The 26,869-nt window shown below is 58.6% G+C and overlaps 1 protein-coding gene across 2 annotated transcripts in view; it reads right to left on the minus strand.

The window, feature by feature from the left end:
• The window catches only part of EFNA2 (ephrin A2), a 50,504-nt gene that overhangs the window by 16,450 nt on the left and 7,185 nt on the right, over positions 1–26,869 (minus strand). Inside the window, exon 1 of one of the 2 annotated variants that reach the window (XM_053966219.1) lies at positions 22,160–22,309. The exons of the other annotated variant lie outside the window; for it this stretch is intronic. Within the exon in view, the coding sequence (XP_053822194.1) occupies positions 22,160–22,281 (122 nt within the window). The 5' untranslated portion in view covers positions 22,282–22,309. Of the gene's footprint in view, positions 1–22,159; positions 22,310–26,869 lie in introns of those variants that run through there. 2 annotated transcript variants of the gene reach the window in all.

A 26,869-nucleotide genomic window follows, 5' to 3' on the forward strand; every position in this document is an offset into this window, starting at 1 on the left:
GCACAAACTGGGCTGTGATGGGGCCTTGCCCTGGAGCAGCTCCCAAGGAGGCCAGCCTGGCTCAGTGCCACAGGCAGGAACAGCGACCCCCGGGGCTGCGGGCACTCAGGCCGGGCTCCCCGCAGTGGGAAAGGCGACAGAGCCATGAAAAGAAGTAAAATAATTATCAGGCGCTGGCGGCTCAGGCTCCCGCCCGGCGTGTTCTGTTTAAGGCTAGTTAATAGCCAGTGTTCTCTGGTTAGGCCTGAATGACATTTCCAGAGTTATAATAACTGAGCTATTACTCGCCGTATTGATGCATTCCCCCCGCCGGCAGCGGCTCATCCCGCGCCGTGCCGCCCGGCCGCCGAAAGCTCCTTTAGTCAATAGCACTTCTATTTTTCATTACTCCCTGGAAATGTGGCTCTTGGAAGCTCATCCGTCATTCAATTACGCCCTGGTTCAGTCCTATCATACACGTGTCATAAAGTTCCTCAGATCTGAACTGCTGTTAATTTTCTGCGCCATCCCAAGGGGATGCCCGGGACGTGCCTGGAAAGCAACCAGGCAGCCGAGGGCATGCCGGGTACGGGCGCTCCCGGGAGCGGGGGCTGCGGCAGTGCCGGGGTGCCCGGGCACGGGGGGCTCCAGCGCCCGAGGGGTCACCCCGGAACTCGGACGCTGTCCCTTCCCCAGGGCAGTGGTAGCGGGCCTGGCGCCGCACGACCTTGGCAGCGCTGGGAATTTATTCCTCGGGCTGGTTTATTCTTTTATCAGGTGTTGGTTTAACAGGGTGAGCTCCCCCCCTTCCCCTTTAATCCTAACGGCATCTGTGTTCGGCACGTCCGTACCCAGAATAATCACCTGCCTGGCAGATTTGTCACTTCACCAGATGTAATCGGGGAACTTTTTTTTTTTTTTTTTTTTCTTTTTCTTTTTCTTTTTCTTTTTGAAACTCTCCTTATTTTCTGTTTCTTAGAAGCTGCAGCTCGCGGGCAGAGGTAGCTGCTGCAGGCGGTACCTGTTCCAGGTCACCCTCCCCAAACCCAAGGGTTTGCTCTGCTCAGCGCCGCTCTCCAGCTGGGTTTTGGCTGAGGGGAGGATGACAGGGCAGTGGCACAGAGGGTGGATGCCAAACACTGTGCCATGAATGATGGCTGTTCTTGCCATCCTCTGCTGGCAAGAGCGCACCTGGATGGGCACAAAGCCTGAGCCAGAGGGGAAAATGGGCACAGGATGAGGCTGGGGGATGTCGGGGATGGGGGATGCTGAGTCAGAGGGATGCCAGGTGAGGGGAATGCAGAGGTTGCTCACAGCGTGTCCCTGCACAGATACCAAGGACCAGCAGGTCCTTCACAGACTTAAAAACTCCCACCCAAGAGGTGATGTTGGCTCTGCTCCCCTCCACAGCCCTCCAGGCACCACTCCTGCTCTCCCACCATGGAGTGCCTGTGGCTCTCTCCCAGCCAGGGCTGCCCTGGGGATCTCTGTCCGCGCTCTCCTGTCTGGGGGCGTCGTGTCCAGTCCCCTCCTCGGTGACTGGGTGGTCTCAGCCACTCCACGTGGCCTCCCAGCAGGACAATGACCTGGTCACCGTCCTGCTCCTCTGCACTCCGGTCCCACGGGGCCTCCCACACGCTGCTTTCCCTAAGCCGGGACGGACACACGGCCGGGTGGGACAGACACACGGCCGGGTGGGACAGACACACACCCTGGTGTTTGTGAACACTGACACTTGTCAGCTCCTGGGACAGCCGTGCTCCTGCCAGGCCCCTTCCTGCTCCTTGGACAGCTCCGGCCATGCCGACGGCTCTGAAGGGACTGACAAACAAACATTCCCACCAGGAGGATGAGCCAGGAACAGCCCAGCCACGAGGCTGCCACGAGGCTCTCACAGCCCCGGGACAATCACCGGACTGTCCGTCATGCTGGAACAGCTTCTACCTCAGCTCTGATCTGGGAAACTGAGGCAGGGAAAGGACTGTGGATGTGCAGGGTGGGATGTGTGAGCTGGGCAGCTCCCGAGCATCCCGTGCCCGCGGGCACCCTCTGCCAGCTTGGCTTTTCCCTTCTCCCCTCCCAGCCCAGGCTGCCGCTGCGCTCTGGGCACGGCTAAAGAGCGGCCTAATTGATCTCTGACGAGGCACCAGAGATCGATGCTGGATCCCGCTCCAGGCTCTGTGAAAAGCCATTTCTCCTGCCCGGCCGGGCAGCACCGCCCCTCGCCCGCAGGGAAGCGCCCATCGATCGGGGCAAGGATCGATCGGGTGGAGAGGGGATGGAGGGGAAGGCGGCCACCCCCGCCGAGGGGACTGCGGGGAGCACCCCCGGCAGCCCTTTGCTTCAGCCCCGGGGCTCCAGGAGCTCCCCCGGCACCCAGCGGGCCCGGGCGGCGCCACGAGCAGGCTCCTTGTCGCCATTCCAGGTGACACAGGGCACAGCCAGCAGCCAGGGGGGCTCCTCCCTGCCACCTCCGCCACAGGGCCAGGAGAGGAAGGGAGGGGTAAACAGAGGTACAGAGCCCAGCGGTCCCCGCGAGGTCACAGTGCCGGCAGATCCACACTGATCTCCTCGCCTGACTTTTCCCCCCTTATTCCTTCCCCTTGTGTCCCACCGGCCAAATTTGACCTAATTTGGTGCAACCGGCCGGGGTCTTCACTTCTCAATGCCCCCTCCTCCCTTCTCCTTTCACTGGGGTTTAAGCCTTTTCACTTCATCCATTCACTCCAAGACTAATCAGATTAAAGCCCTGCCCGGGGTGCTGCCTGCCCTCGCACAGATTCACCCCCTTATCCCCCTTCCCCTCGCTTCACCTCCTTTTTCCCCTGTCAGGTTTCGGCAGCCAACTCCAAGGTCCGGGCATGGCCATGCCAGGGGGCAGTGGTGGCACCAGCTGCCCTTGTGTCCCCAGGGAAGGGCACAGAGCGGGGGTTCTGGGGGTACAAAAGAGGGAATATTCTTCTGGAATGATGGGGGTGCAAGAGAGGGATGAAGAGGATGGCAGGACGGGGATGAAGGGAGTGGCAGGATGGGGATAAAGAGGGTGGCTGGATGGGGATGAAGGCAGCACCCGCCACAGGTCTCCAAAGCCATCCTGCTCTTTGAAGAATCCCTCCTCTTCCTCAGCCTGGCTTCACATCCCAGGTCGAGTAAAAGGAGCATTTCATTTAGGAGAAATTTAGGAGGAAAGGGTACTTTTTACTTCTTCCCCTCTTTTCATCCAGAATCATCAGTGGGTGAGGGGTGAAGCCAGGACCACGGTGCCCACCCTGGAGCCCTCCAGATGCACACAAGACCCAGACCCAACACCCAGAGCCTGGGGTCACCCACCAGCCCCCACTCCGTGGCAGCTTTGGGAAAGGAACAATTCCCCACTAGAAACTTCCTGGCCTCATCCCACGTGCTCCAGCCCCAAAAATCACCCAATGCCCCCACCTAAACCTTAACCATCGATTTCCATTCCCCTTGGCCCAGCCCTGCACACAAACGCATTCGCCACGGCCCTCTCCCCGGCAGGGATTGTATGCAAAGGCGGAGAGGGGGAATGAATAATTCATCTCCGCTGTCTTTCAGAATTACACTGTGGAAAAATAAATCTGAGACTACTATATATTAAAAAAAAAAAAAAAAAAAAAAGGAGAAAGGAGCCGGGGGCGCGGGGAGGCAGCGCTCGGTTCGCGCCCCCGCGGCCGGAGCGGGATGCGGAGATGAAAAGCGCCGGCGCGCCGTGGCTCCTCTTCCATTGAGCGACTCCACATTCAGGTCCGTGCGGAAACCACCGGAATCCCTTCCTGTGCTTTGTTCTGCGGCCCTTTCAGCGGGGGCTTACGGGGCTGGGCAGGGGGCTGCGGGGAGGGGGGGCGCAGGGCTTGGGGGGGCCTTTGAAGAAACCCACTCATGCGTTCGGCTGGTTGAGTTCAAGGGGCAGCGAGAGGGGGCTGGAATGGGTGAGGGGGGGCTCTGCTGGGTGAGAGGGAGCTGCCCTGGGCTGTTCTGGTGATGGGGGGGCTGCCCTGGTCATGCGGCTGTGCTGAGGGGGGTCAGGGGCTGCTCCGGCTGAGTGGGGGGCTACCCTGAGATGAGCAGGGGGGCTGCCCTGGACTGGGGTCCAGTGTGCCCCCCGTGACTCAGTCAGAACCCCCTCAACACCACCCTGCCAGTGCCTCTGCAATCCCATCACGAAGGAGGGATGCTCTGCCCCATCCCAGAGGGGTCCTGGCTGGGTTTAGGGCCATGCCCTGACCCCTCCTGGTGCCCAGAACACCCTGAATGGGACCAGCCTTGCCCGCATCCCCCCTCGCAGCTGGTGGGGGCCACGTGCTGCCGCGCAAACGGGGAGGGGAGGAAGCGGGAGGCACTTTAATTTGGCTATTTAAAAATAAAGAAATAACGCAGGCTTTGAAAGCCCGGAGGGGTCCCAGCGGAGGGACCTCATCCCCCCTTCAAAGGCCGCCTCTGCTTTCTTCCCCCCGCTCACAGCACACAAAGGTGCACGAGCACTTTCGTCTCTGTGGAAAGACCTTTTTAATTGGTTCCAGGCAGAAGGTTAAAATCTCTCCCCTTCCCTGTGCGCTTGGCTAAGAGGGGAAAGGGGGGAAAAAGGGGGAGGCAGGGAGGAAGGGTTGTATGGAAGCAAAACAACTCTGCCCGGCGTGAAGGGGCTGAGCTTGGGGGCACCCAGGACTGGTGTCCCCAACATGGGGTCCAGTGGTCACTGAGGGCGACAGGGATCCAGGTGGGAGCAGGGGAGACTTGGGGGGCTGTGGGCGGGCACTAAGGGGGCTGTGCCAGGCTCTGGGGCAGGAGGTGCTCACAAGAAAAGGGAGATGCTTGGTGTGAAGTTGCTCAGTGCTTCCATGGGAATGCAGGGTTTGAGGGTTTCTGCAGATTCCTAAAAAAAAAATGGGTGGAAATGTGGTGCCTGGGGTCTTCTCATGGGGAGGAAGCTGGGCAGAGAAGGAGGGCACCCAAGGGGCTGCTCCCACCTCCGTGTGTCTCCCCATGACCACAGACTACCCTCAGCACATCCCCATCCACAGCGGGGTGACCCCAGGTGCATCCCGGAGCATCCACATGGAACCCAGCCCCTCACCATTCCCATTCCCATTCCCATCCCATGTCACTGCCACTGCCATCCTCCTGGTCCTGCCATCCTCCCAGGCCTGCCATCCTTCCAGTACTTCCATCCTGCTATCCCTGCCACCCTCCCAAATCTTGCCATCCTCCCAGCACTGCTATCCCCCTATTCCTGTCATCCTCCTATCCCAATCTTCCATCCCAGTACTGCCATCCTCTTGGTCCTGCCATCTTCCCGGCCCTGCCATCCTTCCAGCCCTGCCATCCACCCAGCATTGGGTTTCCTTTCACGGAAGGGGGAGCTGCGAAAAACGCATCAATTATTGAGCCGGGGCGGCGAGCCCGCCGCGTCCCCCTTGCTGATGCCGCTCAGGTAGAGCCGCGCGAGCCGCAGTCAGACACCTCTAACACGATTAAGCTGCAGGGCTCTGCCAGCGCGCTTCAAGGTCAACTTCTCCGAGGCTGACAAAAGGCACGGCGGGCAGCAGCTCCCCCCGCCCCCGCCCGGGGTGGCAGCACGCTGGGGACGGGCACCGGCAGCCCCCAGAGATGGCAGCGGGACAGGGGCAGCTCCAGGGCAGGATGGCAGGGGTCCCACGGGGATGGGGATGCAGTGGTGGGGCTCCCGCTGGGATCAGGGCGCAGTGATGGGGCTCCTGCTGGGATGGGGATGCGTGGCCGGGCTCCCAGTGGGATGGGGATGCGGTGGTGGAGCTCCTGCTGGGGTGAGGATGCCGTGCTGGGGCTCCCACTTGGTACCGGGCTCCCAAGCCCAGGCCAGGGACCTGCTGTGCCCCTCTGCAGCAAAGCTGCTCCTGTCATGCCGTGAGGCAGGAGCGGGTCCAGCCCGGCTGGCTGCACGTGGAGAGGGAATTAGATCCAGATGTTTCCCCCAGCAGCCGGAAATCGCTTCCCCCATCTCGGCAGCCCCTTCCACCGCCCCACAAGGCCTTGGTGGGGACCAGCTCTGGCTGCATGGAGCGGTGCCGACGGGGCCGGGATCCATCCCAGCAGCAGAGGGACCAGGGAGGGGAGGGGATGGCAATGCCAGCTCTGCCGTGGTGCTCCTGCACTTGGCATTTGGGTACTCACAGTGACAGGACCCCCGGGCTGGCACAGCCACACTCCACCCCCTGCTCATCCTCATCCTGTTCACTCCCTTCAAAAACCACCCCGCTCTCATGCACGGCAAAGGAGGAACAGCCACCCCTCCCACACTCCACGAGAATTCCCTGCAGGAGAACAGGGATGGGTGCTCTCTGGATTGGACACTCACCATGCCCGTCAGAAGGCAACAAAGCCATAAAAAATCCCAAACCTCAGGAAGGGAGGACCCAGCTCCAGTATCTGGGAGCACATGGGTTGGGGAAGGGCTGACAGATGGCTCCAACAATGGGTGCATGACACAGGTCACCCCCAACACCATTCTGGAGAGGTCTCCCAAAGGACACCACACCCACAGGTCCCTGTCACCACCTCAAGACATCTCTTGCTATGGGGAGGGTTCCCAGGGCACTGGGAAGGGGACACAGGTTTCTGGCCCTGCCACAAGAGTGAGGAAAACCACCTAAAAACCTCAAAAACCCATTTGAGAAGCCAGAAACCAAATTCCTCCCCTCTCCCATTATTTAAAGCCCATTCAGCTCCCAAGTCCTCAAGGATGCAAGAATCTCAATTACCATTAAAAGAATGCGTTCCTGCTCCTCCATTACGGAGAAAAGCGTGAAAACCAACCCCTGGGAATTCCACAACTCTAGAAAGAAGAAAAATAAAATATTCATGTAATTTAGATTATTTAAAATGTGGCAGTTGGTAAACCAGTCTCTGCACTGGAGGGAACTGGGGGTGTTCACACCTTGCAGAAGGCCAGGACTGGGTCAGGGCTGGAAAACCCAGTCGTAGCCACGCAGATCCCGGTGCCACCCCGGGCACCCCACGCCCAGGATCCAGCGTTAAATGGGTTTTTAAACACCTCTGAGCTTGTGGGATGTGGCGCTGCAGAAGGACAGTGGGTTATTTTTATCATTGCATTAGTTCCAGTTTAATTGCTGGGATGTCATTAGCGGCATGGAGCAGGGTCCAGGCATGGGGACGCTGACGTCGGGGTGTCTTGTCCCAAACCCCGTGGACTGAGACTCTGCATGTGCCTCTCCTCCCACCAACAGGGCTTGGTGACAACCAGGGACAGGAACCATTGACCAGGGACAGGGCCAGGAGCCATCAGCCAGGGCTGGACCCTCCCGGCTCATCCTCTCCGGCCCAGATGCTCCTTCTCCTCCAGCTCAATCCAGCAGCTCCAGGGAAGAGGATTGTGGCTCCCTCCAGACCTCCCTCCTCCTCTTCCTCTCTCCACAGCAGGTTCCAATTCCCCCCAGTGCTCCGCAATCTGCAATTCTCCTGTTGTCCCTGGTTCTCCAGCCCCGGGGTTCCATCGTGTCCCACCAGCCCATCCCACCTGGGACCATCCCCCCTCCTGCTCCCTTCACCAGCCCCTCTTGAAATTCCCACATCTCCAACAGGGCCAAACACCCCTGGCTTGTGCCAGAGCCAGAGGCTGGGATCTCTTGGGTCACCTAGAGCTGGGACGCACACTCAGTTCTTCCCTTGGCTGCTCCCAGCAGGAAATCTCCCACTGGTGCTGACCCAAGACCTTCCCAGCCCTGGAGCTGAGCTAATCCCGGGTTTCACTCCCCAAGGGGCTGGGGGGTGGCACTGCCATCGCAGGGACCCTCCGCTGTCCCTGTCTGCTCTGTGCTCACACGGAGCAGGAGAGCACAGCGGAGCAGAGCCACTGCTGAGAAACCACCTTGGAGGAAACCAAAGCTGCCCAAAATGGCACACGGGAATGGGGACACTGGAACTGCCCTCCCACGCCTGCCAGCTGTGTCCCAGCCAGGCATGATCCCAACAGCTTCTCTCCACCAGGAAAGCCAGGATTGTGCTGCTAACAGCTGCCCAGAGCTTTGGATCATGCCCAGCACAGTGTCCCCAACCCACCAGGGACTGGCCACCTCCCAGCCAGGCCCCACAGCCCCCTCCCAGCCCAGCAGCTCCCAAAATGCCAGACGGGATCAGACACAGGATGTGGGATTTGCTGGGGGTGGTTTCCCACAGAAGCCTCCGAGCAGGTCGAGGTTGTCAGAGGTGCCTGAGCAGGCTGGGCAGGGATGGGCAGTGTCACAGGAGGTGACAGTGGCTTAATCCCAAAATAGGAATGGCTCCTAGCAGGGAAAGCCTGGCCAAGGAGCATCAGGCCCAGGTGGACACGCTGGGGAGCCGGCATGCAGAGCGGCACCCCACAGTCTGGGACACCCCCGTGCCAGTGCCCCTGCACCACTGCCTCCCACTTCAGCACCTGGGAGGTGACACCTGGCAGGGACAGGGCACATGGCTCCTGCAGAGACCAGTGACGTTCTTGGGTGGATTTGCTTTATAGGGTCAGGGAGGAAGGAACCAGCGCGGAGATATTTAAGTGGCGTTTCGCCATTGGAAAAAATTAGAGTCACAATATTAATTAATCCTCAAAGCACTTTACGAACATTAACTAATTAAGCCTCCCAACCCCTCTGCGAGGTGGGAAAGGTATCATTGTCCTCGTTTCACAGCTGCAGAAAACCAAGCACGCGGAGGTGACGTGACTCGCCCAAGGTCGCTGCGAGCCAGGCAAAGGTGGGAACAGGTTCCCAAAATCTGCACCTCGCTCCTCAGCAGGGCAGGACCCAGCAGTGCTGGGCACCGTGGAGCCCAGGAATACTGGATCCCAGCATCCCGAGCCAGGTCCCAGCATCCTGATCCCCACCCAGGCCAGGGTGGAGAGGGACAAACCAGGACCCGTATCCCCAAAGGGACATCCTGGGGGAAAAACCCACCAGACCCAGGGGCAGGGAGTTAAAACAGAAACCACCGAGGGGTTTCATGGAAAGCCCCACCGACCCTGCGCGGTTTAAAAGCGATTAGAGCCCTGCCTGGGTTATCAACCAGCGTCTCAATCCCGCGGCATCGATCCGGATAATAGCCGGCAATTGTTCAGATACAATATCATAAAGTCACTTTAACTACAGCCATAAAGCTTCCCCCGCCTGCAGCACTGCTGGGCTCCCCGCATCGCGCCGGGGACAGCGCCGGGGCCCCGGCACTGCCGGCACGTGCTCAGGGCTGAGGATGGTGGGGGGACCACTCTGGGACCCCCTGAACAGGGACAGGATCTTCAGGGATCACCCCCCGCTTCCACTGCTGGGAGTGGAGGGAATGTGGAGCCCCCTGGGGCTCCCCTTGCTGTTGCTCCTGGGAATCTGCAGTGCTGGGGCTGGGGAGCTCCAAGGCAGCCACTGAGATCTGACGTTTCAAGTTTTAATCCGTGGGATTGATGGGAACTGGCAGAAATGGGGGGTTCTCCCAAATGTCCCTGTCCAGCAGCCCGGATCCCCCTGCTCCCCTGGTTTGTCATTGTCCCTGATACATGGAGCTCCCAGCTGGGCAGTGTCGGGATCTGGCTCCTTCACCTCCTTCCCAACTGCCAGCCCCCCATCCCAGGGTGCTCCTACTCTGTGCTCCCTGCCCTGGGTCACCAGGAGTGCCACTGGAACTGGAGAACATGGCTCCAGAGGATACTGCTGGAGAACCCTGCCAGAGAACCCAGATTCCTCACCCGCCGCTTCCTCACCCACCGCTTCCCACTGCTTAATGAGCACAAAATATTTCCATGTTGCCAATTACTTGGTTCGTTTGTGATGCTGCGGGCAGCGCTGGCGCAGGGAAAATCTCCCCTGGAGCTGGCCTGGCCCCCAGGGAGCAGGGAGAGCCCCAGCTGGGTCTCCCCAGGGCTGAGCATCCCCTCCCTCACCACGCAGCCCGAGACCCCCTGGCCCCCTCACTCAGGGTCACCGTCATCAGCAGCCTCCTATCGACATTCCCACGTCCCCAGTGACATTCCCATGGCCCCAGTGTGACACTGATGGCTGCAGTGGGACAGCAAGCCCTTGCTAGGATTTAAACAAACCTTTGAGGGACTTAGAAAAGGCTTTTCTCAGTTGTCCCCCAGCAAACAATGGTTTGGGGTCCAACCTGTTGGCGCCACTTCCCAGCACAGAGAAAACCCTGAGCAGCACCAGAGATGTGCCAACCTCAGGCTATCCCAGGTGGGTCCATCCCTGCTCCCATCACATCCCCAGGCAGGATTCCCAGCTGGAGCCCCATCCCCTGGCCAGAATTGCTGCTGTGACCATCACCACAAAACCATTCCAGCAGGTCAGTCTCGAGAGCTGCGTTCCTCCCACCTGCACCCATAAATCCTCTCTCCAACTGGAGCAAGGAAGTGATTTATAAGGTGGAATAAATATTACAACGTTTAAGGAAAAATATAAAAAAGTCACAAAAATCCATTCAGCTGGATTCCCCTCCCGTGGGAATGGGGTCTCGGTGACACCGGGATTTTGGGGCAGCGAGGAAGATGCTGGGAAGAGGCCAGAATGAATTGGGCTCTGGCACTGCCAAACCACCTGGATGTGGGATGCACACCGGAACCAGCCATGGATGTGAGCCACCACGACCTCACACAGATCCCAAACCAGTGTGGAAAGAGCTGGGGGGCTCCAGTCCCTCCTCATGGAGTCCTGGGCTCTGCGAACATGAACGAGAGACTTCACTGCAGACATCCCAATCTCTGCTCCCATCTGAAATTCCCAGATCCAGCCCCGGAGCGGGCGGACGCACTGTGCTGCAGGACATGGAGCTGTCAGAGCCATGTCCTTCTACATCTCTCAATCATTCCACCAACATTAATTCCTTAATTTAGCCCCTGGCAGCGATCCTCACCTTACCCACAGAGAAACTGAGGCTGGGGGAGGGAGAAGCCATTTGTCTCCGGCTAATGAGCTGGAAGCCGGATCCAGGATCACCCCCAGGTTGCAGGACAAGAGTCCCTGCTCCCGATCCAAAGCTTTCTATCATAAAAGACAAGATTATGATTTATGCTTATCATTACTCAGCTTTGAAATGGAGTCCAGATTTTCCTGGAGTCCAGATCCCAGCTGTGACACTGGGCCCCGGACATTCCCCCACTGCCGGTACTCTGCATCCCAATGCAGGGAAGAGCCAAGGAACAATGGAAAACTGCAGATGGCGGCAGGATGAGCGGGGAAAGGCAGCGGTTGGGTGGTGGAACTGAGTTCCACTGACACCAGGAACCATCACAGAGAGGGGAAAGACGGGAATGCCTGGAAGAGCCGGCAGGGAAAGGCGGGAGCTGGTCCGAGCTGAAGGTCACTCGCGGCAGTGAGCGTTAGGAAGGCCAGCACTGCTTGGGCTGGATGCTGCCTCCAGAGCACACATCCTGCAAAAGCAATCCCTGTTCCCAAACCTGCTTCCAACTCTGCCAATTTAGCCTTAAATCCCACCTCAAAGGGTCAGGAGCAATGCCAGGGCCATGGCGGGGCACACGATCCTGGTGCTCCGCAGGACTCAGCACCCGCGCGGCTCTGGCCAAACCAAACCCCGCGACCCTGTGGTGATCCAACGGAGACTTGGACGGAGCCTGGAGCCAGAAGCCATTTCTATTCCAGACAGGCTTGGATTCTCTGTTGGAAACTACACAGGAGCACCATTTTGACCAGCATTTACAGCCGGGACAGGTGCCAGAATTCCCATGTGCCAGTGCCGTATCCGACAGCAGTTCTCCAACAATGGGACAGTCACTGGGACAGTCACAGGCACAGCCCAGCAGGGCCACGGCTCCATCCCGAGTCCCTCAGCCAGAGCCAGAGAGCAGCAGATTCTCCCAACCACCCAGCACGAAAGATCTTGAAAAGCCAAGGAGAGAGCCTGGAGCATTCCCAAGATCGACACCAAGCCCTGGAGCATGAGGCTGCTCCCGAGGGAAGAACCTTGCAAGGTTCAGGATAACAGTAATTTCCCAAATAAAGGATTTTGCAGCTAACCCAGCCCTCACCCAAATCCCCCAGCAGTAGCATGGGGAGAGGACGAAGGAGAGTCCCCATCCTAAAATGGGGATCCCAGGAGCTCACCCAGGGGCGAGAGAGCGGCCGGACACACAAAGAGAGAATTCCAGTTACAGGATTTGTACAGGTTTTTTAAAATGGTGGAAAGGCAGGAAAAAGTGGAGCAGAACAATGGGAAAATTGAAACATCCAAACACCAAGAGGGAGGGAAACACTCCAGGAGAGAATCTTTTTCCAGTAGCATCTCTCCCACCTCCCACCCCACTCCCCTGGATGTCCTGCTCGCTTGGTGCTGAGAATTGGGTGAAATTTGGAAAAAGCCCCTTTGGAAGGGTCAGCACATCAGCCCTGGCTCAGGCAGCTCCAGTGTAATGTTGGATAAAAATAAAACACATTTTGTGGGCACAATGTAAGAAGAAGGGGTTGGTGAGCAAACCAGGAAGGTTTGTGGAATTCCATCGGAAAGACCTGGATTTGGAAAAAGCTGATATTCCTGAGGTGAAGGGGGAGAACGGCCGACAAAAGGTCCTTTAGATTTCAGGGGAAAGGGAAAATAACGGCTGTTGTATTGTATAAAAGCACCGACCATTCCAAAATAACCTTGGAATAAAAACGCCCATCCCAGAACAGGGCGGCTTCGCCAGCACAGGGTGGGGATGGAGGGATGGAAACGGACACACGGACACGGCCCAGGCAGCTCCACCAACCCAAGCCGGCACCGCTCCGCGATCCGGCACCGCTGGGGCTGTGCCAGCAGCTCCCGACCCTTCGGAAGCCGGGTACCCCCGGCCCTCCCCGCTGTCCCGGGGGGCTCTGCCCCGCGTTTTTCCACTCAATTTCCTTCCCGCGTCGGCAGGAGATAAATCCCTCTGCTGAGGCAGGCGGCCGGAACGGCAAAGCCAGCGGTGCCAAGTTTAATAAGCAACCCTGATCGAGAATCCAGATAATAATTGGGATTATCGAGCTGGCTGGGAAAGAGCTTCCTCAGCTCCTGACGGCACCCGTGCGCGGCACCGGGGTGACAACGACACCCGCGGGGTCCCCAGTGGGGCTGGGACATTGATGGGAGACTGGGATGCTCCTGAGGAGCAGCGGAAGCCCATCCATCACTGAATATTAAAATAAAATCAAAATAATACAGCCCTTTTTGAGTGCTCCATGCACAGTCAGAACCGGCGGCACAAGGGAGCCTGTGGCCCCAAAATCCCATGGGAAGACCCTGGGGGCCCCAGCTCCATCCCCACCTCTGCAGGAGCTTCCCGGCATCCCAATTTTTGGGGGGGACAAACGGAGCCAGTGCCGTCCCAGCGCCTGCGGAGAAGCTCAGCCGCCGAAATAATCCCGTCGCGGTTGAATTTTGTGCAGGGCACGAGGTCCAGGGGCTTTCTTTCCTCAGTGGAAACAGGATTGGAAAACGAAAGAATTGGGATTTTTTGAGTTCTCTACAGGGTCAGGCTGATTTTATTTTACTGCAAATATAAATAGGGTTTTTGATAAATAATAAAAAAAAAAAAAGACTGTCTAAATAAAACCCCCCTGGAAGACATGGCACGGAATCCGGAATCCTGGCAGGAATAGCTGTAGCCAGGCTGAGTGCTCTGGAATATTTGTATTTGCTGTCTAAACACTTTATCTCTTTCCCAGCACATGGGTGAGTTTTGCTCCCGTGTAATGTTCAAGGAAAAATAAACCGAGACGGATAATTCCTCCTCTTCTGCAGATAGAAAAAGAAAAATCCGACAAAACTTGGTTGCACTGGGGGAAACAGCAAAATATTTCCAGGGAAATTCGACCGAACGCCAAGGAAGTAGATGGAGGAGGTGACTGGGATGTGGCAGGAGGAGGAAGCTGGGGATGGAATGGGGCTTCCCCATTCCCAGTCATTAAAAGCCCCCACAGCCATTTACTCCCCTTTTTTCCCAAAGTCAGCAGCGCTGGGAAGCGAAGCCGAGAGAGGTTTGGGTTTGGCACAAAAGATCTGAAATCCAGAGTTGGATTCCTGGAGGATTTCGGGGCTGGTGGAGAAGGAGCTGAAATAAAAAGTCCATTCCTGGAGTCGAACAAAAAAAGGTATTGAGTGATGGTGTAAAACTCTGCGGATCCTGGGAACGCTTCGGCAGCGCGGTGGGAATACCAGCAGTGGGAATACCAGCAGTGGGAATAAACACCAGTACGGGCATCCACGGGGAGCGGTGGCTCCGGGTCCAGCACTGGGATGGTATTTAGTGGGATCGACCTGGCACGGGCAGCTCCGGTGTTCGCACAGACACACGCGTGTGCTTGGAGGTTCACAGCTACAGGGAAAACGGAAAAATCCCACAAAACAAGGCCGGAGAAGCTGGAAACATCAAGGAAAGAGGAAAACTGGGAGGTCAGGAAGAGGTGATGTGCTGAGGAATGTATCCCACAGGATCCCACCATGTCGTAAGTTTATCCCATGGGATCCCACCCCAGCACAGGTGTATCCCAGGGGATCCCACCATAGCACAGCCCCAGCAGGACACAGTTCAGCCCTGTGGCCGTTCCTCTCCCAGCAGCGGCATCACTCGCTGCTCCGCTGGGCCTTGGGAAGCAAACACGGGAAGGGGGGAAAAATTTAAAAGGGGAGGAATTAAAAAAAAAAAATACTTTCAATCCCTGTTTCCGAATCTCTCTCCCTTCTTAAACGACCTAAAGGAAAATGTCGAACAGATCCAAGCAGAGCCCAGAATGGGAGAGCGGATCTCGCTGCCCCGGCGCTGATTGGCTTCACCAGAGCCGAACGCCGTCGATCCCGGGCTTTGTGCTCCCGCTGGAGATGGATCCATGGGCAAGCTGGGCCAGATAGGGTGATCCCAAAACTGCCAGCACCTCCATTCCCTTGGAAGGGCTCACTCTGGACCCCCTCACTGCCCCTCATCAAGGGCTACCTTCCCCTACCTTCATTATTATTCAGGGAGTAAATTTTCCTCTCTTGGAATATTTTCCCCCACTGTTGTTGCTTTGAGCGCCTCATCCCCCTCTGAAGTTCAGGACCCCCCACCCCGTGCGGGGGCACAAAGCCCGGCTTCAATCGGAGCGGGGCGGAGGTAGAGGCTTTCCAAATCCCTCTGGAGCAGGATCCTCTCTTCCCCCATCACGTCTGCTGCACACGGAGGAGCCACGGGAGCTGCTGCAACCCTCAGGGACACGGGGCATATTCCAGGGCCAGAGCAAGATCCAGGATGCGGAGCCCAAAGTTCTGCTCCTCATCCCAGCAGGGACAAGGACACTCCTGGACAATGCCTGGTTCGCTCCAGCCAAAGTGGCAAATCCCATCAGGATCAGGGCTCATCCCAGTCTCTTGCCGAGGGATGGGATAAGGTCAGGATAGGATAAGGTCAGGAGAGAAGTGGAGGAGTGGAGCAGGATTTGTCCACCACATGGACAGGATAAGCTTTGAGGACCCCTGGTTCAAACAACCCTTCCAAAATTAAGGATGTGCCCTAAAGGTGACACCTGTCCCAGATGGGGCTGGCAGGGAGGTGTCACCCCAAGGGAAATGTCGAGAATGATCTCTGAGCACCAGCACCACCCTGCCTTGCCAAAATCCACGGGGCTTTGATTTCTCCACGGGTTTGGGGCTCAACAAGAAAATTTTGGCAAAAACACTTCCCAGCCGCCCTTCAGGATGAAGCTTCAGGCTGGCAGCTCCATGGCCGTGGATCTCCCCATCACCAACCCCAATTCACACCGTCGGGCAGCACAGCTGAAGCCATCGGGTGACCCCGGTGGTGACCCCAGCCCTGCCCTCACCCCCTCCCAGCACAGCCCACTCACATCCCCCCGCAGCCCCGCTCAGCTCTTTTGAGCCGGGAGCCTCATTAGGAGGTAATTAGCTCCGGAACAATGGGAAGCTCTTTAGCAGCCCAGGCACAGCGGCAGCAACAAGCCAAGGGGGAGCGAGGGAGGAGAAATAAATAAATAACAACACTGTGGCCACCCGGGAACAAGCCAGGACGGAGCAGGGACCCGGCCCTGTGCAGCCAGACGGGCTCCATCAGACTGCCCTGCTCTCAGCTTCATCTCTTCCCGCTTTTCCTGCCGGGATCAAACCTGCCCTGGTGCATCCCACACCCCATGGGCGCCGTTTCCCCAACACGGCTCCCGGCCAGCTGGTGGGAACAGCCATGGGGTCCCCAAATCCAGAAGGGCTCGGCTGGTGGCAAAGAGTTTGGAACCACAGATACCCCCAAACACAGCCCTGGCTTTGGGGAGGGCTTTAAAAATGCCTCTGGAATTTATCTGGCAAAGGCCAAAGTGGCCACCGGCTAACCCCAACACTTCTCCAGCTCTGGAGAATCATGGAATCACTTGGATTGGGAAAGAGCTCCAAGATCTTGATTCCCAGCCATAATTCAGCCTGGACCCTTGGAGCACGGTGCTTCCCCCTGCACCTGCAGAGGCCAAACAGGGCCTGGTCCTGTTTTTGGGATGGATCTCCAAGCAGAGGGAAGCGGCCGGACATCGGGATGAGCATTGGGTCACGGCATAGGGGGAAAAGGAATTTAAACACCTCTTAAGGGGCTGCAGGTAACAGTGCTCCGAGCTGCTCGCCTTCCATAAATCCCGTTAAATCCAAGGAAGCGGGGCAGGATCCCTGCCCCAAGTGGGGAAAACCGGCTTGGATCAAAACGGAGCCTCAGAAATCACGATTAATATCTAACACAAAAGAACCGAAATTGTCACCATCAGGAACAAGGAGCTATTTAAGGAACAATTGCTGCAATTTTCCAGCCAACCCAGCAGCTGAACCTTGTCAGACACAGGCAGGTATGGCTCCAGCCAGCTCCTGATGTGGCACTGGGATGGACACAGCCAGACAGCCCTGTGCCTGGAGGCAGGTAGACCCACAGCCAGGTACACCCTGGAGCCCCCAGGTAGAAATTCCAGGGGAATGTCACACAGGGGTGGCACAGCATTGCCAGACGGGGGTTTTTGGCATTGGATTATTTGTGTGTGTGAAGTGTATTTTGCGGGGGGGAGGGGGGTGAATAAACACCCACACACGTAAATAAATAGATAATTTATATAATAAATATAAATATATTTGTATGTAAATAAATATAAATCGATATGTATATAAATACATGTGTCTTTCTTTATACAGCAGCACTTCCAAAGCCTTCCACGGTACCCGAGGGCATCTCTCACCCCCTGGACCGTTCCCACTGCCCACCCTCTGCGTGTCCCCCCCGAGCAGGACACCCCGGGATCCAAGGGGGATTCTGGGGACCGTCTGACCCTCCGGCAGCTCCGCACGCCCCCAGCCCATCCTCGCATTAGGATGCGGCGCATGGCCGGCATTTGGATACCAAATGTGCAACCAGCAGGGAATGTAATTGCGGTCCCTGGAAAGGGACAGGCGGAGACGGAGACGGGCACGGAGAGAGAATCCTGTCAGCGACGCCGGCCCGGTGGTGTCTGCTCTCCATTAACCACTCACCGCAGCCCTGGGCTGGTGAGGAATTGCTAACACGGCTTAACGGGCTGGAAAAGAGGGGTGGGAAGGGCTGGGAGTGATCTCGGCACAAAGGGAGAACAGAAGGAGGAAAACTAAAAGAGCAGGAATTGCACAGGACGAGGCTGAGTGCTGGCACACCCAAACACCCAGCACTGCTCTGGCACCCCAAGAAGGGACTCGGCCTGATGGTGACACAGGAACAACCCGAGTGCCAGGGTTAAAATTCACATTAAAATCACTCCAAGGGGGGAACAGGGCATGTTTCTTTCAGGGGCTGCTGAGAGCCCCAGTACGATGTCCATGGGAGCAGGGAAGGGAGACATGGAGAACTGGGGACACGCACTAATGAGGGTGATCCCAAAAGTCCCAGCCAGATCCAAGACACAGAGGTTTTGGGATCCAGCCCCAATCCAACATGGAGACATGGGTGGGATCGCCCAGGCTGATCGCTCAGCCACCCCTCTGCAGCACCAAATTCCCCTGGAAGAAACAGATGTGGCATCGTCTTCACTCCCTTCATGGAGAAGTGGGACACGCAGCCACCAGTGGCCTGGTCACAGCCCCTCGTGACACACAGGTGGGCAAGTTGGCTCTGGCTTGGGTGGTCAGTGGGTCACGGCCACGGCTTTCCTGGCCACGGCCACCGTGCTCCAGGCTCTCAGACAAAGCACCAGCGACCGGCAGGCGCCAGGGCTGCAGCTCCAGGAGATGGGAACGCAGGAAAAAGGGGCACAAAATCCAGTGGGACTGGGAACATGATCTAAATCCCTTCCAAGATGTGCCCCATTCACCTCAACCCCACCACCCCTGTGGCAGAGGCACCTTTCCCCCCAAAATCCTGCTCTGCCAACACCGCTGGCCCTGAGCATCACCTGGCTCTGTAAATCCCCCTGCCAGAAACCATTTCTCCGGTTCTCGATCCTGGGATTGGGGAGTGCAGAGGAGCAGAACAGAAATCCCAGCTGTGCTCACAAACCACACTGAAAAATAATACAGAAATCAGCAAAAGAACCGTTCGGAGGCAGCGCCGTGACCTCGGCGTTAAACCAGGCCACGGGCACGATCCAGTCTGGTCCCAGGGATCTGTGCCGTGAACGGAGGGAGGAGAACCCCTGTCACTTTGCACGTTCCTGCCGTGGATCCAGGCACACGGCAGTGACCGTGAGATTGCTGCAGGAACACCGACCAGCATTCAGGAATGATGATTCCCTGCCCGTCACCCGGCTGTCGGCAGAGCAAGGGACGGCAACAAATCCCAAACCCTTCGTCTTTCCTTGGCCTCCCAGGGGTTTCCAGCATGGCCACGAGGGCATGGGTCAGAATCACAGGCCTGGGGACCTTCTGAGGACAGGTCACTGCTTCCCACAGACCTTTTCCCCCGTAGCACGGAGGTTTTCCCAGATCCCTGATTTTTTGTCGCACAGTGCCGCATGCCAAGACATCCACCCTGAACCCACTGTAGTGGGGGGGGGCAATGGGGGCCAAAACTGGACACCCCAACCTGCTGGTGATGCTAGACACTCCAGCATACCCAAATCAACCTGGTTGGCTCCCAAGGAAAATCCACCCTGGAATCCTACGGGTGAGTGGCTGCCGCACCACCAGCCGGAGACACGGAGTGACGGCGGGAAGAGCCCTGGGCGTCGTGGCAGACCCCTGCCCACAGTGCCGGACCCCTGCCCACAGTGCCGGACCAGGGAGGAGCCCCAAGGTCCCATCCATGGGTACATCACCTCGGACACAACCAATGGATCCACCCGTGACTGGCCCAGCCATGGCCAACAGATCCACACCCGGACAGCGACCATCGGCAGCGCCTGTACGTGCCACGGAGCAAAAATCCACACTTCCACATGGTAACAAAACTATTACTATAAAATTCTACCTTCATCATCCTTCATTTTTTTCCTGGATAACCCAGGAGTTCCATCCAGCCAAACGTTTTCCTAGCGCATCCTCACAAAACCATTTAAAAATAAAAATAAACCTTGTAAATCCACAGCGAGTAGTTAAATCTCTCCCCAGAACAGGGAAATTGCAGCATCCCGAGGTACCACTTATTTTTAATTTAGCCCCAATTATGAAATATAGAATTATTCTAATCTGGGCAAATCATATCGACCATGAGATTTATTCCTGTCTTTTATAAAATATAGATTGCTGTTTAAACCTGAGGAAAAATATTTAGTGGCAGAGAAGGTCTGTGGGTTCAAACAGGACATTTTAACCTTGGGTCTTTTCCCCCTTTTTTTTTAGAACCCCTTTTTATTTCCCCCTTACTAAATGAGGTGTTGGTGGGGGGAGAAAAGAATGAAAACAAGGGACCAGAAAACACATAAATACATTTTTTCTTCATTTTTAAGAATGAGGCGGTCTTGTAGTAACTCCAGAGAAAAAATAAACCCACCGCTGGGTTCAAAAAGGGAATAAGCAGGAAACTCAATGGCAATTTCAATCTTTGCAACCCCTAATAAATTGCCTCGAATTCCGAGAGCCGAAGGCGCAGGCGGGGAGCGCTGGCGACACGGGGCGCTCCCACATTGGGGAAATTTGGGTCACATCCCGGAGCCAGGCGCTGCGGACGTGCCTGCTGAACCCACCAGCCATTGTCTGCTCTTCCCTCCCAGCCCCTCGCGCTTCCCTCCACTCCATTTTATTTTCCCCCCTCCTCGAAAATATTTTCCCTGCCAACAGCAGATTTAGAAATGTATTAATATATATGGAATAATGATCCACTGTGGATTTTTCCAGGAGAAATTCTCGGTGGCTTCTACGAGGGGACGAAGGGGATGGAGCCGACGCCATCACCAGTGCGGGGTCCCAGGATGCCCGTCCCCAGTGGCCAAGGGGCTACTTTTGGCTGTTGGCACCACCATCGGAACCCTTGAGTGCCAAATCCCATCCCCAGAAATCCCGGGCACCAAATCCCAAACGTCAGAACCTTTGGGTGCCAAATCCCAGCCATCGGAACCTCTGGGTGCCAAATCCCAGCCACCGCCCCAGCCACTCTCATCTCCGGGATGCCAGAGTCGGACCGGGGTTGACACCTCACACATGTTTGGCATTTGGGAGAACAAAAGAAAAGAGCCCAAAGTGTGGGAGCTTTGGGGGGAGCACCAGGAGCTGAAATCAAAAACTTTGCAATGGGCAAAAAAAAAAAAAAAAAAAAAAAAATTATGAAAAAAAAAAATAATTCCCTGGCTCTTACAATCCCCCACAAAAATGTGAGGGAGATAATAAAATCCATATGCACCGCAGGCGGCCCACGACGCAGGCACCACCGCCAAGGAACCACCACCAAGGCACAAAGGCACGGGCTCGCCCCATTTTGGGGCGGGCAGAGGGGCACGGGTGGGTCCCCCCAAAGGGACGTGTGGAGGTTGGATGGACACCAGGTGCTGCTGAGGGTTCTTGGCCCTGCGCGTGTCCCAGCACCGAAACACCGCCAGGAACTTCACCCAGCGGCACTGGTGTCATCGAGGGAGAGAAGGTGGCACCGAGGGTCCCCTCACGGATGGCAGCAGGGGATGAGCCACCCGGAGCTGGAGGAGCTGCCTCGTGTCCCTGGCAGCCCTGGGGACGAGGACCAGGCCACGCCGTGCCCCACAAGTCCACTCATCACACAGGGACTGAGGGGGACAAAGAACCCCTCGCTTGACCCAGAAAACAGAACAGCCCAAAGCCAGGGGCCACAGGGGCTGCACCCACCAAGCTCATCCCTCACCACTCATAGACACTGCCAGGCTTGGGAGAACTTTGAGGAATTTTGGGGGAAATGGGGATTTGATGGTTGGTGTTTGTTTTTACAGGAATCCCCACAAACGGGCCCGTTCAGAGCCCAAAGAGTCTCCCCAACAGAGAGGGTGGGGGGTCCTGAGGGTCCCAACCACCTGAGCATTCCCAGAGCAGAATTCCTCCTGCTTCCAACTCACCAGCAGTTTTGGGTTCCTCAAAATCATGAACAAAGAAATATGATAGAAACGAAACTCTTGCTCCCAAAGAAAAAGCACTTAGTGGGGAAAAAACACACAGAAAAATCAAAATTCCAACTGGAGCCAGGAAACGAAGCCAACTGTGGGGATTGTGCTTCCAGGATGGGAATGACCCGGGAGCAGCAGGGCCGGCCATCCCCAGCTCCGCACGCCCCGTGCCCTCCTCAGGCCCGTTTTGCCATTTCCCCCCCAGATCTTTCTTTCCGACTCTCCCCCAGCCGCACCCGCTGCTTTGGGCGGTTTTCGGGGTTTTTTCGCAGAACCTTCATCCCCGGAGAGGGACCGGGGGGAGACGGGGTAGCGGGGGGAGGAACTTCAACTTCCCCGAAGTTGGGCGCAGAGAGGCCGGGGGGGCCGAGCCGCAGCCCCCGCCGCCCCCGGGAACGCGCCCCGCGCCCGGCGATGCTCCCGGCGCTGCCGCAGCCCCCGGGGACGCTCCGCCCGGGGCCCCGCGGGAACTTTCGGGGGAGGGAGCCCCGGGGACCACCCCCCTCCCCGGGGACGCCCAGCCCGTTCACTGGACCCCACCGGGGGCTCCAGGTAGACCCGACCCGCCACGGGCGGCGGCCGCCGCTGTCACCGGGCGGCAGCGGGCGCTCGGCGGGTGTGTATACGGGGGAAAACACCGACTGGAACTCGGGCGCCGAGGCCGCCCCCGCCGCCCCCCGCCTCACCTGGGATTGCTCCGGTTCCAGTAGACGGCGAACCGGTCCGAGATAACTTTCCCGGTCTCGTCGGTCCAGACGCAGACGCCGAGGAGCGCGGCGAGCAGCGCGGCCGCCCCGCAGCGCACCATCGTCCCGGCGGGCGGCGGGCGCGGCTCCGGCCGCTTCAGGGGGCGGCGGGGCCCTGGGGCCGGCCGGGGACGGCGGGCGGGCGGCGGGCGGCGGCGGCGGCGGGCGGGCGCCCAGCCCTCACCATCGCCCGCGGCCCCGGGCGCCGTCAGCGGGGGGACTCGGGGGCGGCCGCGGTGCGGCGGTGCCGGGGCAGCCGCATCCCGCGCTAGGGCGGCGGGGACCGGCCCGCTTCCCGCGGCGCCCCGGGATCGCCCCGGTAACCGAAAACCTTTCCCCCCCCCCCCCACCACCACCTCCCGCGCCCAACTTCGGCCAAGTTCCTCCGAGCCCCGCGGCGCCGCCGCCGCCGCCCGGTGCCGAGCCCCCGGTGCTGCCGCCGCACCTGCGGGCTCAGCCCCGGGCCCCGCCGCGGGCTGCTCCGCCCCGGGGACAGCGGAGAGACAAAGGCCGGGACGGGAGGCCGCCGCTCGCTCAGTGCCGCCGCGCCATGCTGCGCCCGCCGCCCGCGCCCCCCGCGCCCCCCGCCCGGGCCCGCCCCCGCGCCGGCCCCGCCCCCGGCCCCGCCCCCGGGCCCGCCCCTGACACATTGTTGCCACCGGCGGCCGCGCGCGCGCCCGGCGCGGCCCCAGGGCGGGGCTCCCGCGCGCCCCCGCGGCCACGCCCCTGCAGGGGGGGGGGGGATCGGCGCGGGGGGGGCGCCGCGACCCCCGGGGGGGCTTTGGAAGGGGCGGGGGTCGCGCCGGGTGGGCCGAGGGGCTTTGGGAAGGGGGGGGTCAGACCGGCGGGGGGGGTCTGTGGAAGGGGATGGGTCACACTGGCAAAGCAGGGGGGCTTTGAAAAGGGGAGCGGCTCACTGGCAGGGGATTGGGATTTTGGAAGGGGGGGGGTCACATGGGTGGGAAGGGGGGCTTCGGAAGCAGGAGGGGGGTTTGGGGGTCCGTTACCTTGAGGAGGGGATGGGCTGATGGGGGAGGTTTGGGGTGCCCGGGGGGCGATGGGCAGGAAATGTCAGGAAGGGGCAGTCAGGGGCTCGCACTGGAAGGGACACGGATGGGGACTGGGACAGGGACATGTTCTGTGACCCACAGGTGCCAAGGAAAGACAGACAGACGGTGACAGGGAGAGTCCCACCCTCTGCAGAGACATTTTTTCACCTCTGATATAAGGATAAATTAAACAATAATTCATGTTAAGCGATCTCCCTGCTTTGTTGAAATGGAAAACAGCAATGGGAATAACACAGAGCCCTGAAGCTGCTGTGGGGCCACGTCCAGCGCTGGGGAGGACAGAGTTCGGGGGGTACACGGAAAATCCAGTGGAATTTTTGGTCACAGGTGTGCCACCCAGCAACATCCCTGAACAAGGACACCCCACGGTGCCAGAGCCACATCCCCAAGCCAGGACACCCCACAGCCCTGGAGTCACATCCCTGAGCAAGGACGCTCCTCTTGGGCTGCTCAGGGGAGCTGGTCCTTGCTGGACAGGATCTGCTCTGCTCCCAGAGTCCCCTAGCCCCCCCCCAAGTTCCAAAAACTGTTTCAGAAGGATGAGTGAACACAAAGGGACTCCAGACCCTCCTCCCCAGGGACCACGGAATGTCCCCCTGGGTGTCCTGGGGTGTCCTCCCACGTGTATAGGTCCCCCTGAGCCCCTCGGAGCCAGAGCTGGCTCCCACCAGAATTCCTCAGGTGCCTCCAGATGCAAAGACACTTCCAGTTGGATTCACAAAGCACCAAGGTGCCCATTAAGTCCATCAGGAGGAGCAGTTCCAGCACATCCCGCTGCCTGTCCTTCTGCTCAGCATCCAAATATCCCTGTAAATCCATCTCCATCTCACGAGCTCTTAGGAGTTTGTCCGTGCTAAAAGGGAGGGAGCGGCCCGGTGTAAAACACCTCCAGTGCCACACGGAGAGGTGGGATATAAATAAAATATGGATCCTCCTCATTATTTATTTAGCAAATCTGTTTAGGAAAAACTCCACGGACTGTGGGGCTCAGCATCCCTCCTCCCACCCCAAAGCAAAACAAATAAAAACCAAATTATTTTGGAATAATGCTGCCGGAGCATCCTCCCGTGCCGCAGCTCCATCAAGGTTATCCATCTCCTCATCCCGCTCCCACCAGGATCCGTCTCCATCAAGCCCCCGACAGCCAATCTCCCTCCTGTCAGCGGACGCTGCCACAAACCCGGACACTTGTCTGTCAACTTCATTTGTTTCCATCTCTCCAGCCAAGGCACTAAAAGCCTTTCGGGGCTCTCCAGGCCGTGGTTCCTCCCAGCTCGGGGACAGCGGCGCGAGCCCTGGCAGAGCCACATTCCATGGCCAGCTCCAGGGCCAGCTCCAGGGGCATGGCCAAACCCACAGCTGCCACCCCGCAGAGCAATCCCATCAGTGTCTGTGGACTGGGGAACGGGGATGATCCAGAGGGCCCCGTGCTGCCCAAGGGGACAGCCATGCGTTGTGGTGCCAGCTCACCAATGGGCATTCGCTGGCTGGAGATTCCCAGTTCATCCCAGCTTGGCCCAGGGCATCCCAGTTCAACCCAGCATATCCCAGCTCACCTCAGTGCATCCCAGCTTAGCTGGGCTCAACCCCATGCATCCCAGCTCGGCCCAGATCAGCCCAGTGCATCCCAGCTCAGTTCTACTGGAGCTGTGGAGGATCCCAGATGAAATTCCCTGGAAAATGGGATGATCCATTGGGATCAGGCAGGAGCAGCCCCACACCCGCTCCAGTGCCTTCCCTCCCAGCCAGGATCCATCCCAACGTGAGGGAGAGTCCAGGGAAGGAAAACCTTTTCCAGGATTTTTCTGGCTTCTCCAAACAGCACCGGGTTGTTTTTCTAACCAAACAAAACCAACTATTTGCCTTAATTACTGTAAATCCTGCAATTTCCAGCCCCCAGCTCCATGCAGGGGGCAAGGCTGGATGCAGGGAGGGATAATTCATACCTGCCTTCCTCTGCATTAATTGGATCGGCCAGGAAATTATGGAAAATATTTGCTACTGATAAAAAAACCCTTTCCCATTAAAAAGGTGAGGAGTCACCGGGAAAGGGCCAGGAAGCACCAGCACAGAGCAGAGCCAGGCTGCTGGGAATGGAGCTGCAACAGGAAAAAAAAAAGGGCCTGGGTAGGTCCCTTGGAGCTTCCCAAGCTGGAAGGGACCAGTGTGATGGGAAACCCCAGCTGGCAGCAGGATCCAGATGCCCGGCATGGAGGCAAGAGGGTGGTGCTGATGCCCCCAGCCACGGGATCCTTGGAATTGTGTGGCATCCACAGGCACCAGCCCCCATCCGTGGGTTCTGACCCCACCCATGAACTCAGGTCCCATCCAAAGGCACCGACCCCCCCAGAGGTCAGGGAGGGACCCATCCCTGGCTCACAGAGCAGGGGTCAGCACTGGGGACACCCATCCACGTGGCCAGACTGTGGCACAGCTCTGGCTCCCAGGTTTTGTTCTCTGGAGCCTCCCACGTTCCTTGAGTTCCCAGTTTATTCAGGATACCAAGTAAGCTGCCACAGATACGCAAAACCGCAAAACCCCACAATCATATCCCAAATGTGGGTACACCCGGAGCTCCTGTGCGGCCCCCGGGATCCCGGGCAGTGTCTCCCCTGCAGCGGGGTGGGAGAGAGGCACAGCCTGCGGCTCTAGGTGGGAACCCGGGAACACCCAAACCCCTCCCGCAGCCTGGGCACGGACACGCCTCGCCCGCGGCCGTTCACACCTTCCCCCAGCATCACCGGGCGCGTTCTGCCGCCTCATCTGATGCTCGTTAAAACACCCAGCCCCAAAATCCAGCTGCGGATAAATCCTTCCCACGCCGGAGCCGTGCTGCCACGAGACAGAGCGGCTCCCCTTGGCTCGGTGGCATTTGGTGACCGCTGTCCCTCGTCCATCGGGGACGGTGGCACCGGAGCGCCCGCTCGCAGCAGTGTCCGCAGAGCAATTTCCCACCATGCAAACCCACAGTCCCCTCGCGAAGGGGGCGGGAACGGTGCGGGATGGCACCTGGATACCAGCGCGGCCGACACCTGGAAAAACAGCTGGGAAGCCGTCAAGGGCCAAAACCCTGCGGTTTCGGCCCAAAGCTGCGGCGGCGGCGGCGGAGCGGCAGCACCGCATTGCTTAGGCAATACCCCCCTCTAGTGCCGGTGCCCCTCGCGGCCCCCCGGGGCTGGCACCGCGCACTCGGGCCGCCGCTAATGCGACACAGCCCCGGGCCCTGCTTGGATTGGGGAAAACACCCGGGAAAACAAAGACCCCTCCCCCACAGATCGCAGGTCCGCAGCCCCCCCAGCCCTGCAGCCCCAGAGCCCCTCAGCCCTCTGGGGACAAGCAGCCGAACAGCCGCAAGTTTTGGGGAGGGTCTGCAGCTCCTCACCCCTCCGGGGTCCCTGCACGGACCGTTCCCAGAACCCCATTAACGGCGCTAAAGGGACACAGCGCAGTGCCACGGCCACCGTGTCCCGCTCCCACGGCCACCGTGTCCCGCTCCCACGGCCACCGTGTCCCGCTCCCACGGCCACCGGCCCCACACGCCGGCCTGAAGCCCCAGGCCCCGCGGCCCCGCCGCCATCCG

The sequence above is a fragment of the Vidua chalybeata genome, chromosome 27 (assembly GCF_026979565.1).
Source record: "Vidua chalybeata isolate OUT-0048 chromosome 27, bVidCha1 merged haplotype, whole genome shotgun sequence".
NCBI classification, from domain to species: domain Eukaryota; kingdom Metazoa; phylum Chordata; class Aves; order Passeriformes; family Viduidae; genus Vidua; species Vidua chalybeata.